The following is a 13,912-nucleotide window of genomic DNA, read 5'->3' as shown; positions in this document are numbered from 1 at the left end:
TGTGGTGCTGGGGGATTGAACCGCGGTCCCCAATGCTTTGCCAAGCTTGTTCTAAGTAGGTGCCTTAGACCACTGAGCCATCTCTCCAGCCCCTTTTTTTTTAAACTTTTTTTTTATTAGAGAGAGAGAGAGAGAGAGAGAGAGAGAGAGAGAGAGAGAGAGAGAGAGGTGAAGCAGGCACTTTAGTTTGCTGAGCTATCTGGCCAACCTGGGGTATGTTTTAAGGATGTAATTGCCATCTATAGCCCTCTGTACCAGCCCGCACAATCATACAGTTGAAGTAAATAATGTGCTTTCCTGCAAATGGAGCCACCAGGCAGGTTGTCTGCCTTTCTGATGCACATCCAGGTGACACTCCCAAGCTCCACCATGTAGAAATCCTGGAGCTCCCCGTGACCTGTAAAGCGCGTCAGCTGCCAATTCCCTCTCAGACCTGCTTCCCTGTGGTGTGCTCTCTGGATTCCCTCCTGTGGTAGCCTTCCTTTCGAAGGATATTTACCTGCTGTGCATCTCTCTGCCACTGCTACTTGACTTTGGGTGCATTCTCGGTGATCCAAGTCAGTATAGGTACAAACAGAAGGACCACTCACCCTGACAGGTGGATGTGGCCACACACCAGCCAAGCCCTGGAGGACACCATGGGAGACAGGGCACTCTTAGGAGCACCTCAGATCCCACTATGGGACTAACTGAAAAACTCAAGCCATGTGTAAAATTCTTCTAAATATTTTCAGTCATAATATAAAAAAGAAACAGAAAAAGAGTGCCACATGATTATGTCAACAATTGATTAATTTGAATAATGATACAAAGAACAAATGACAAAGTCCTTCTACGGCAGACTGAGCTATTGGTATTCGCTAAAGCACTAGGGACACCATCAGCTCTCTGTAATGAAATATGATAAATGTGATATTTTAGAAGCCATGTGCAAGAGAAGCTGCAGAAAGAAGACAGGACTACTCGTGGGCCAGGATTGGACAGGTAACTCCTGCAGCCCAGGTTCCGTGGCTATTTTTTATACACACCTTTAGGCCAGAGTCTCCAAGATGAGACATAAAACATGAAAAACACATTCCCCACGCTTTCAGAAAAGAATATTCCAAAATCTGCTGCCTAAAACAAATGGGAGAAAAGATACTCTTAAGATAGTGTTCTTAAAAAAATTCAAAGATGAAGTATTTCGAAATGATTCTTTGCTCAGGGCTGGGGAGATAGCTCAGAGGTCTAAGCACCTGCCTGGCAAGTGTGAGGGCCCAGATTCCATCCCCAGTACTGGATGCCATGCCTGTCCCTGAACCCTGGGTATGACCTGTCAACCACCGAACCTGGATGTGGGGGCACACACCTGTAATCCCAGCACTGGAGAGGTTGAGGCAGGAAGATCACTTATGAGTCTGAGTTGCATAATGAGACCCGGTACCAAATAAATAAATAAATAAATAAATAAATAAATAAATAAATAAATTTCAAAAATCAAAACAAATAAATAATTCTTTGCTCATGAGCATGTTACTAAATATGCAGTCAAGGAAAAAAGCACTGGTGGATAGTAAATGACATATCATACATTTATTTAAAAAAGAAAGGGGCAGTAAGTAGTAAGTTGAAGAATTTTATTTTTGTTAATGTTATTTTTGATTGTTAAATCATTTGTGGAGTACAGTGTGAGGCCTGGAACTACGTATACTTTGCAGGATGATTAAGTCAAGCTAATTAATATGCCCATCACCCAAACTTACTTTATGACTTGTGATTCCAGTATCGAAACAAGGATCTCATAATTCACTTATATGATTCAAATTCTCTTTGGGCTTTGTGACATATGTTTGGATGAAAAAAATGATGAATGGAAGTAAGTCTGCCCTAAGACAAGAGAGACATGAAAGGGCCTCCAGATGTTGCAGTGACCTCCGACAATCAGTCTCTCCCTGTCAAGGCTTTTCTGTCTCTCCACCTTTCTCGCGAGATCATCACATTGAAAATCCCACCGGCTGGCTTACAACATAGAAAAAGGGCAAGGAGTGAGAGGCAGTGGGCAGCTTACCAGGAATCCCTGATGGAGGCAATTAGGCTTCAGCAGGGCATAGCCCTTTGACTTCAGGAACCACTAAAATATTTTTATTATGATGTCTTTGTATGGGCTGAGCATTCATATTTGTGAAGTAGATACTATCAGAAACTCTAGCTATGAAGTCCAGGCAATGGAATTTTTCAAAGGTTCAGAGGTGCCCAGGCAATTGTAATGTGCAACCCCAAATACCTATATACATGAAAGAAACCAAGTGTTGATTGTAAGAACTTTATTTTGAAACTACATCTGTTTCTAAAGGAACAAACTGAAGTTCAAAGAACATATGATATATGCGTGTAACCTTACTCATTTAAGGACTGTCATAGACTCAGAAATCTATGTTAAGAACTTTAGATACGATACAGCCATAGACTTTTATAAGAACCATAGAAAGATCTGAAAATTTTTAAAACTCAACTACAAAAACTAAGAAAGAATAAAACAAAAGACTTGATTTTGCCTCAATTTATATGAGATTCTGCAATTTATTATTTAGAGCTATACACAATTACCTGAGGAAAAATGTCCAACTTTTAGGTGACTGGCATATTTATCAAGCCCTCATTTTTCTACACATTGGCCTGGTCTGCAGCTCCGAGACTAGAAGGAATTCAGCTAGTGGTGAGCCCTGCGTGGCGGCCAGGATAGTGCGCCCCATCCATCCCAGCTGCTCTATCCAATTGCTTCCTGTGCTGTATGAGGATTACCCTGCAGCTTTCATCAGGGGTGCTTGTCAGTAAATTCCTTCTCATAACTTGGAAAAATTAGTAGGTGTCAAAATGCAAAGAAGGGGTAGCAAGTTTCAGGAGGATTGAAATCAAAGAGTTGAAATAAGATGTTTTCTGCAAATCCCTGAAACACTTACTTCTGTTCCTTTCACCACCTTCTCCACCAGAGACCCCTAGGAGTCCCTGTGTTCCATTCCCTGTGGAAGCCTTGCTGCCTAGGAAGGCCCCCTTCTGAGTCCCCTGAGGAAAATACCTTGTCCTAAAAGTAACATTAGTCCTAAAATATTAAAGTGTAAAAGTCTAGGATTGAAGCTAAAGCCCATCTTCCATAGCCCTGGGTTCAACTGAGGTTCTTTATCCATCCTGTGGTGAGACTTTAAATAGAGGTGTAAACTGTATGTACAGAGTGTAAGGAAGACTCATCTAAAAGAAAGGCACCAATCAAAGCCTTTGGCTTCTTTGGTGTCAGTGTTTTCTTTCCATTTCATTGTCTGCGTTTTAATAAAAGGAAATCAAAATGTGCATGGAGGATCCAATTCTGATAGTGAGCTGATTGCTGTTCTCCACTCCTCATAAAAAATATATTAAACAAAATGCACAGTCACACAGTTCAAGCTACTTGCTGTTTGTTCATAAAGGAAAATGCTTCCTGTGCAAAAATTTCAGGAGAAAGGAGATGTCAGTTCTCTAAAAGCAGTTATTATCAAACAGAGCAGTCAGAAAATTAATGTCTTGGAGTTGGCTGTGACCACAGTCTTGGATATTATCCAACGTCTTCCTCTCTTGGTATGAGCAAGATTTTGAACTATTTATTATACCCACAAAGCCTATCTAAATTTTCTAGTACTTTGAAGAAATTTCTTCCCCTCCTTAGAAGTTATGCTTTAACTTTCTGGCTAGTGTTTTCACAAATCCTTGCTGACCACTTACTATGAGTGAGCCATTGAAAAAGAGTGTGATATGGTACCAGAGCATGAGGATATTTTTGTTATGTCCAACGAATAATGTGGCATTTAAATATCTACTGGCTTGGTTCTCCCCTTTCTAAAAGCCTTTTTCCCAGACACAGAACAGCCCTACTACCTCTCACCACATTTTATTTATTTATTTATTTATTTATTTATTTATTTAGGTCTACAGGGTCTCACTACATAGATTGGACTCATAGTGATCTGCCTATGTGCAGCCTCCCAAAGAGCTGAGTTTGCAGGCATGTACCACCATGCAGTCTCCATCATCATCTTGCTGCACCCTGAGGCCGGGGTCAGCACAGGAGGCCAGGATCGAACCCTGAGGGCTGTGTCTGCCTAAGAGGGCGCTTTAATCCACTGAGCTATTTGGCCAGCCCCACATTCTCTTTTTAGATGGCTGTTTATTCCAGACACCTGAAAGGAGGGAATCTCTGCACCAGTGAGGAAATGATATTCCTGACTGTGGAAATTCTAATCGAGCTACGTGTGTGTGTGTGTGTGTGTGTGTGTGTGTGTGTGTGTGTGTGTGTTTGTGCATTCCTAAGTAGGACACAATTCTGAATTCTAAACAGTTGAACAGTTTGACATCCCAGGTAATTGCATACTCTGTTCAAGTGAAAATTACCTCTTATTAGAAACTACCAGGTTGCAAGCAAATAAAGCAAAAGGTTTTCAAGGTAGTAACTTCCTTTACACTAATCAGGAAAATAAATACCTATGACTTTAACAAAAAAAATACCTTTTTGACAGTTGATATTCTGTTTTTGTGTATCATGACTAATAGTAATGACTGCAATTCATCACATTAGAAAAGGAATCAATAGTTCTAGCTGTACCAAATTAAAATTAGTTGAGACCCTATCTTACCCTGGCAGAGGCCAAAAATTACATCATTTCTGTATAGCCAACATCCAGAACTCTTTTTTAGTTTCTTTTGGCTTATGAAAAATCTATTATATAGCATCTGGTATGGGAAAACTAAACAAAATAGGTTAAAATAATACAGTAGTGACTATTTTATCTGATTAACTCTCCAGACAAAGTTACTCCATGTTTGCCTAACATTGGTAGAACATTACCTTTGGCGTAGGCAGTGCTCTGGACACTATATTTGATCCATTTTTTCCCATGCCTCCACCTTCAGGAGCTCTATCAGCGCTGGTGACTAACTACAATGAAGATATGAGCACCACAAGGGTGAAGTGTTCAGTCCAGGAGCTCAGAGTCATGTCCAAAACTCAAATCTAAAGCCATCTTAAATAGATATTAAATACATTCATTAAAATCAGTGAGAATGCATTATCTAATGAGACCATGGATGAATACCAGAAATATTTTTCATGTTCAAATGCTGGAAGAAAAAATGACTCTTCTTTGAAGTCATGCTTTATCTTTTATGATCAAGGTATTTATGAAGGTTATGCAGAAGTAGTGATTATACAGGGTCTCAGAGGATGTTCTTCTTGGACCCATAACTTGTCCTGAAGAATGTTCCTAACAATGGGTAGCACTGTCTTTACCTTCAAAGAACTTGGCATGGCCATAGATAGAAAAGCAACAAATACTGTCATCTAACACTGAAGATAATGGCAAATGCTATTATGAAGGATTCCTGTTAAACATTATAATAGCCAAATCTAAGGTTCCCTCCTGCTAGGATAGTCAGGGTAAGGTGATGTCAGGTTAGACGGTCAGCATCTGTGGTTCTGACTGCAGAAGTTAAAATATATATCCTCAGATGAACCTCTTTCTGATGGATGGCAAGCATCAAAGAGTGGCCCAAAACTCTAGAAGAAGTTGGTGCTGTTAGCTCTCATGAGACCACAACTCAGCCTCTACCAAGACACTTTCTGTCATACTGCTCCGGGGATCTGAAACTATAGGCCAGAGTGAGAAGGAAAGCTCTTTCTCATCCTTCTTCTCAAAGGAACTTAAGTATTTAAGCTGTCTCTACTTTACTTTCCCTTGGGAAGGCTTTAATGTACATTTTATATTCTGCCCCATCCATCCACACAGCTGTTATGCTTTTGCAGAAGAAGTAACCTAGAACTAAGTTGTACAATTTTTTTTTTTCGGAACTGGGGATTGAACTCAGGCCCTTGCGCTTGCCAGGCAAGCACTTATTCTACTGAGCCATCTCCCCAGTCCCCTAAGTTGTACAACTGATGACCATTTTCTCTTCTTTCCCATAACTGTGATCTTTATGGTAGAAAGAAAAAGACATCTCACGATCACCTTGGTTACCTCCACTACCTGAACAGTCCCAAGCCAGTACCAAAAGCAGAGACAACCCATGGGAAATGCAACTTGCACAGCAAGACCCAACCTCTTTAGCATCTCCTGAGCTTCAAAAGGGGCAGAAGGCACAAAACAGTAGTTAAATCTCTCTTAAATAAGGCTCAATCAGGACTGGCCAAATAGCTCACTGGATTAAAGCATTTGCAAGCAGGCACAGGGACCAGGGGTTTGATCCCTGGGCCTGCCCTGTTGGCCCCGCCTCCAGGGCGTGCTGAGATGGCAAATGAGACTGGGCACACCTGGATTACAGGTGTGCGTGGTGGTGCACACCTGTAATCCCAGCTCTTGGGAGGCTGTAAACAGGTGGATCACTATGAGCCTGATCTAGTAGTGAGACCCTGAACACCCTGTAGACCCTTCCCTAAAATACAGAAAATAAATACATAAATAAATAAATAAGGTTCAATCTTCATGGAGAGAAATTAGCATTATCACAGGCAAAGGGTCATCTTTACCCATTTCTATCCTTCCTCCTCCTGAGCCCTCTGCCAGAGAAGCTTTACAGATTCCCCAAATTCCAGTGGCAGAGCAACTATTTGTTCAGGCTCCCATGTACAGGTACATTCTGACCCTCTTATATTGGTCAATAAAAGAAAAAAATCTGTAACTGCTTTTTTCTAGTAATCATTCCTCAAGAATATACTACTGCTGGGGTTGGGGAGATGGCTCAGTAGTATAAGTGCTTGCCTAGCAAGCACGGGGTCCTGAGTTCAATCCCTGGTACTGAAAAAAAAAAAATTCTACTATTAAAAAACCTATAGCAACTTTTATGTAACATTTGAATGATATGTCTATATTTAATGGTATTGATGAACTATTAAATTTCTATTTAGAAATGAGAATGGCATTGTGATATGAGGTATTTTTAAATTGGTACTGTTTTTAGATCTATATAATGAAGTATTTACAGATTGAAAGATATCTGAGATTTGCTTCAAAATATGACAGGAGTGGCAGCAGGGGGTAGTATGGGTAAAGCAAAATTGATCTCAAGTGGGTAGTTGTGGAAGCCAGATGAGAGGCTCAATGTGATGCGCTTTTGTGTTGTGCTTTTGGGGTTAGCGTATGTTAAAATATTTCCATAGCAAAACCTCCTTTTAAAAGTATCCAATTCCCCCCACCGCCTCTTTTTCATGACCCTGCCACACTAGTAGCTAAGTTTCTCCCGGAGCCTCGCTCCCCCACCCGCGAAAAAAAGAATAAAAAATAAAAATAAAAAACAAAAAAAAAAGTATCCAATTGGTTAGAATTATTCTAAATTAATAGTAGAAAATCCTGTATCTGAGGAATACTTTAAAATATATATAACTTTGTAATTTAATGTTAAATAGAACAGGAAGATCAAAAAGCACACATAGAGTATGGCATAAGTCAAAATATAGGTGAATGTTTAATTTTTTTAATTTTGTTACAGCAAAAGACACATTGTCATTAAGCCCCCTCAGAATACTTCCCCTCACATCCTACATACTATCTCAACTTTTTTTTTCATTTATGTGTTTAGTACAGGGTCTCACCACACAGCTCGCACTCATGGTGATCCTCCTGTTTTCAACCTCCCCAGAGCTGGGATTATAGGTGTGCGCCACCACACACAGACTTGGTGGCCATCTCAGCATGCCCCCAGGGCAGGGCTGGTATGATGTGCAGGACCAGGCTTCCAACCTTTAGTGCCAAAGCAGGTGCTCAGTCCACTGAGCTATCTCGCAGGCCCTTTATCTCAACATTCTTGCCGTTTTCTGAATTCTGGAAGTTTGCTTTTGTGTCTTTAGGAGTGGTGATCAGAAATACAGGGAATGCTGCTGGCATCACTGGAAAAGCAGGATCGTGAAATGCCATGATGTAGCCTTAGCTGCCTTATACAGTAGATGGGGCACACCTTGTGACTTATGAGTCTTCCTTAAATTCAAAATCATGAAAATGTAAAGGGTTTTGAATTGATTCAGGGTGTGGAGGTAGCGAGGGCAGCAGAACTGAAGACACTCACCAAAGAGGTCTACTAGAACTGCTTCAGAAAATGGCAAGTAGGGATACGTGTATTCACAGGGGAGGGTGGTATCCATGAGTGCGATTAATGGCAATATGTCTTTTACTGTAATACATTAAAAAATTTTCTCATTCACTATACTATTTATCACACCTCATATATGCATTTCATATGGAAATGGAAAACGAAATGTAAATTGTGGTTGACCCAGGCCACTAAGAATACATCTTCTTCTGCTTGGAAGATAGCTTAGTGGCCTAAGTGCCTGCCTAGCAAGCACAAGGACCCGGGTTCAGTCCCTGGTACCACATGCCATGCTGGTCCCAGAACCCCAGGTGCACTGTGCAGGCCACCGAAACCAGGTGTGGTGTTGCATGCCTGTTAATCCCAGCACTGAGGAGGCTGAGACAGGAGGATTGCTATGAGTCCAAGCTACATAGCAAGACTCTGTACCAAATAAATAAATAAAAGATTTTTTAAAAAGAATACATCTTGTTTTACCTTGTTGTTAATTTTTTGTATATTCTAAAGATACTAGAAAAAAATATACTATATTTATAATTTTACTTATTATTTATAAATAAGCTATGCTTAAAATGTAGTGTTAGAAGAAAAAGTTTGCAGAACTGTATATGAAGTGAAATTTGAGTTCTATTTTATAACATGTGCAGATGGTATGTGTGTGTATTTAAAATAAACAGCATCAAATAGTTAACGGCAGTTATTTCTCCATGATGGTGTTTTATTTAGTGTTTCTTGGCTTATGTGTTTTCTTCAATTAATAACTAAAATGTTATAATCAGAAAAATATGACATGAAGAAAGAAAGCTACATTTACCATAATCCTTTATGAGTAAACAATTATTTAGGGTGACACAACACACAAGGAGCAACCTAGTACAAACACACAAAACAGATAAATCAAGGGGAATATAAATTCCCTTTGAAAGTGTATATTATGCTTTTAAACAAACTTGACACAAAACCCTTGAAATGGTCACAATTGTGTGGCAATGCCCTTGAACTTGTGGGCTCAATTCTTTTAATAATGCTCTTTCATCTTCTTCCCTCTTCAGGTATATCCATGCCCATCCCAGTCTTTGGGCTGCAGGATGATTCCAAGGTCTTCAAAGAGGGGAGTTGCCTACTCGCAGACGACAACTTCGTCCTGATCGGTTCCTTTGTATCATTTTTCATTCCCCTCACCATCATGGTGATCACCTACTTTCTAACTATCAAGTCGCTTCAGAAAGAAGCTACTCTGTGTGTTAGTGATCCTAGCACACGGGCCAAATTATCTTCTTTCAGCTTCCTGCCTCAGAGTTCCCTGTCTTCAGAAAAGCTCTTCCAAAGGTCAATCCACAGGGAGCTCGGGTCCTATGCCGGCAGGAGGACTATGCAGTCCATCAGCAACGAGCAGAAGGCTTGCAAGGTGCTGGGCATTGTCTTCTTTCTGTTCGTGGTGATGTGGTGCCCGTTCTTCATCACGAACATCATGGCTGTCATCTGCAAGGAGTCCTGCAACGAAGCCGTCCTGGGAGCCCTGCTCAACGTGTTCGTCTGGATCGGGTACCTCTCCTCAGCAGTCAATCCCCTCGTCTATACACTGTTCAATAAAACCTACAGGTCAGCTTTTTCACGGTATATTCAGTGTCAGTACAAGGAAAACAAAAAGCCTTTGCAGTTAATCTTGGTGAACACTATACCGGCTTTGGCTTACAAGTCTAGTCAACTCCAAGCGGGACAGAAAAATAATTCTAAGAAAGCTGCCACTGCCACAGATAATGACTGCTCTATGGTATCTCTAGGAAAACAACATCCAGAAGACACTTGTACAGATGGTAGCCACACCATGCACGAAAAGGTTAGCTGTGTTTGATGAGCTGGTTGCCATGGCAACTGTGGAGGCACAGGGAACTAGATGTCATCTACCTGGGGGAGAAAAAATAAGATTAGAAAAGAATTAAACTGTTCTAATGGAACTGAAACTAATGTCTATATGGTTCAATATATTCCATCTGTAAAAAGCAGGGTTAAATGCCACAGAACACGCATTTCAAAAATGTATTCTAAAATGTCTAGACCACATTTTAGATGATACTTTTAACATTCTCAATGACGTCTTTGAAATAATTAGCTTTTTGTGCAATTATAATGAGGCCCTAAATAAATCTAATCTAACTTCTGTTATCAAATGGAAATCTTACTATTTCTGTTGACAGCATCAGATTGTGTTGCTTTCCTAGTGCTGTAAATAAAAATAACTGTAAATAATGAAAATTTTGTTTAATATAATGGCCTCTTAAATAAAGACAGATTTGCTCTTTCAAATTTGTCATGACATATATTATGAAAGGAAAGAAAGGCACTTAAAGACAGTACTATGAAATTTGTATTGCTAAGACTATCAGGTGAAATATTTGTCAGCACTTCTCATTCCTGCTTTTTCATAAATATCACTCTTAAATATTTACAAGATTGCTGGTAGTGGCTGCATTTCAAGTTAATTATCAGGAGTGGAAAAGATTTTAAATATTATTGAACAATTGCTGCTTTCTCTTCTACTTGTGCTTTACTCTGAATTTCCAATGTGGTATTGTTTAATATTTGTTTTTAAATGTAAACTATCAACAGGATAATTTAACATTGCCAAATACATGTCTAGAAATTGCTTCTTTTAAACAGTACCACAGAGGTATTTGGTAACTTCCTGTAAAGTTACTGTATTGTGCATGAGCTCCTTTGAACTCTAAACAGTATGTTAATGTAACTGTGTCAAGGCTGAAAAATAAACTCAGGTTCGGGCTGTTTCCAAGTATAAAGCCTTAGGACATCTCTGTACAAAGTAGGTGACTTTCCAAGTGACATTCATTTGATGCCTTCAAATCAATAGTACATTTATATTATTTATTAAAATGATTTAGCTTGGCTGCATAATCATCAGTTGAGTACATACTTAGGAGTGGGGCAATTTTCTACGTACTAGGGATATGAAAACAATTAAAGTAAGATCCTTGCCTTTAGAGAAAATGACAAAATGAAATGGGCTTTCTCAAAAGTATATAAACAGACTTATTTTGAAAGTCAATTCAATTTATTCCCTTGTTACCTTGTTCAGAAATGGGTTTGTCTGAGCTCTGAAGGTAGTTTCCTCAGCTAAGTTTCCTGATTGGTTCCCAGTGAATGCCAACCAAGCAGGAAAGAGGGCAAAGATCACTCGAGGTCACATATTGTCATTAATCTGCCCCTCGGTCTGGATCTGTTATAACCATCAAAGTTTGGAACAAAATTTTTGTTTCATCCCTCTAAAAGTGCACTCAGTTTAGTATTGCTGACACTGGATTCTCTAAGAAAAAAAGAAGTTAAATGTGATATTTTGTAGAAATGGTTGCTAAAGAGAGAAAAGATGAAAAGCAGTTAATTCCACCTTGACATTGTCATACTTAAAACTGCACAGTTTTACTGGAACTGACGTTAGGTATTTTATTACAATGCTGATGCATGTCTATTGGATATGAAGTAGTCTTTATCTTAAATCTTTGGATAACATGCAGAGTTGAAAATTAAACTAGAAATCATCATTATGCAACTTGGAAATGTATTGAGGCTAGCCTAATAACGTCTTTACAGATCTAATTTGAAAGACAATTCACTATTTCACTGCTAGAATCTATAATATGCCAAGAGCAGCAGGGCTGCATTTCAAATGAACTATTCTTTAATGATAATACCAGTCCGAATGATGAAAATATAAATATTCTGCTGTAGCTTATTTTGCCTTAGTTTATAAATTTACACATTCCATTATATATTCGAGGAAAGATTACAGATTCTATGCCCATATACTCAATCTTGATCAGAGTGAAAATAAATATTTCCTGGCAAATGTCTTCTGGTTAAATAATACTTCAAGTGTGACTGTGGGATTTTTTGCTCCATAAGTATCTACTTAAATGTATATAGGTAAGCATGTAGCTGTATATATGTACAGACATGTTCCCGTGCACTTTATTCAATATTTATATATTTATATGGAAGAAGAACAAGTCAGTGAAAACAGTATTTACATACGTGTGCATGTTTGCATAACATTGATTTAAATGTGAATTCACGTTCCAACATTCCTATGACCTTCCATTAGTGTCGAAGGAGGTTAAAATGTAAACAAATTTTATCATTTAAATAAACTGGAAGTTTCCCTAATTTTGTGGAAAGACTTTAATACAATTCTATAAAGATGACAAAAACAATAACCCAGATGTAGACTCACTGATGGGGGGGGGGTGCTTTTGTTTAGTCTGGAACTTCTTGACTATTATGGCTTTTTAAGTAAACTCCTCACCCCAGTGGAAGAGTCCACGACAAAGGACTCACTCCTAACCAACTTTAAGTTAATCAAGAGATTTATCTACACTTAAGAAAGAAATTAAATGCAGTAGTTAGAGAAAACTCAATTTAAAGTATAGGTAATCTCTTGGCTACTTGGCGACATCGCCACCTCGTGGTCATTTCTTAAAGTGTTACCACAGTCAAGTTGAACTAAATTATTGTACTGCTTCTAGCAAAGGGTGCTTTTCCCAATTGTGCATCAATGAAATATTTATATAGTGTCAAATTCTTCTGTGCCATATGTAACAAATTCAGTGAAGATTATTTTATGTACTGATTTTAATCAAGATGATTCTAAAATATTTCAGGAATGAACAACTAATTGTAAATAAAGTACACTCAAAAGCAAATGCAATTTTGTGTGAGTTCATAGCTGTGTCTACAGAAGGTAATTGCCCTAAATCCTCCAGGTCATCAGGCTGGGGACACAAAGTAATGTTCTGATGCTCTGAGAATAAAACACCTATGCTTTGGGATCTCAGCCATGTCACAGAGCTAAGACTCACCTAGCTGTGTTAGTTTTACGATCATGATTCAGTTTGATTTGTACAGAAGATAGATGCTCTGAGTTTGCTTAATCTCTCTGCTTCCACACTTCACAGTACCACAGAAAATCTCTTGTGCACCCTAAGATGTGCGTGTTTTCAGGTGCATTACCATACACACATGTGTATGTGTACATGCATACACGCTACCTCACAGGAATTAAAGTGAACTAAGGAGATACAGCACTGCTAAATAAACTGCAAGGCTGCCCTACATCTTTCAGTAAAGGTAAAGTACATGAAATATGGACAGTAGATTTTTTTCAGGTGGCTAGAAGTCCATGTGATGTTTGTTTGCCATGTGCCAGGCATTAAGCTGGTCACTTTGTTCACATGAATCTAATGGACTTTTTACACCAATCCTACCAGGTAAGGTTGTTCCCTTTTGTCACAGATGAAAGAACAGAGATTCAAAGCAGAAATATACAATTCTTATCCATCATACAGTTGCTGAAGAAAGTGGCAAACTCCAGCCTCGGTCATTTGATCCCAGTGTATAAACTATTTTCGCAGTTTTACCTGGTACAAAAGAAAGGAAGCTTCAGAAACAAGACCTAGTCACTTGCATCTTACAGTGCATCTCCCACTGGCTATGAGTTTGGAGTGTTACTTAAGAGCCCTGCAAAACTCTAAGCCAGGCATGGTGGTGCATACCTGTAGTCCCAAAACTCAGGAGGCTGACGCAGGAGGCTCCTCATGAGTTTGAGGCAGTCCTGGGCTACAGAGTGAGTTCCACATCAGCCTGCCCTACAAACTGAATCCTTCTAAAAAGAAGCAAGAACCCTGCACTTCAATCACCTTTTCTCAAATGGAGTCATTAGCACCTGTCCTGGCTAACCAACAGTAGCTTAGATCAGATCATAGTTATAGCTGTTTTGTGCAGGAGCTTTTAAAAGAGCACATAAATATTATAAATGTGT

The 13,912-nt window shown here is 39.2% G+C and overlaps 1 protein-coding gene across 2 annotated transcripts in view; it reads left to right on the top strand.

The window, feature by feature from the left end:
* Htr2a (5-hydroxytryptamine receptor 2A) overlaps positions 1–12,760 on the top strand; it is a 71,534-nt gene extending 58,774 nt beyond the window's left edge. Inside the window, exon 4 of one of the 2 annotated variants that reach the window (XM_023717289.1) lies at positions 9,135–12,760. In XM_023717289.1, coding sequence (XP_023573057.1) covers positions 9,135–9,937 — 803 coding nt within the window. In that variant the 3' untranslated portion in view covers positions 9,938–12,760. The remainder of the gene's footprint in view (positions 1–9,134) is intronic. The other variant, XM_004633082.2, reaches the window with a different exon arrangement.
* The last annotated feature ends 1,152 nt before the right edge of the window (positions 12,761–13,912 follow it).

This window comes from Octodon degus, unplaced genomic scaffold, assembly GCF_000260255.1.
Source record: "Octodon degus isolate 3935 unplaced genomic scaffold, OctDeg1.0 scaffold00051, whole genome shotgun sequence".
Taxonomy (NCBI): Eukaryota; Metazoa; Chordata; class Mammalia; order Rodentia; family Octodontidae; genus Octodon; species Octodon degus.
This window is presented reverse-complemented; position numbering and strand designations above follow the sequence as displayed.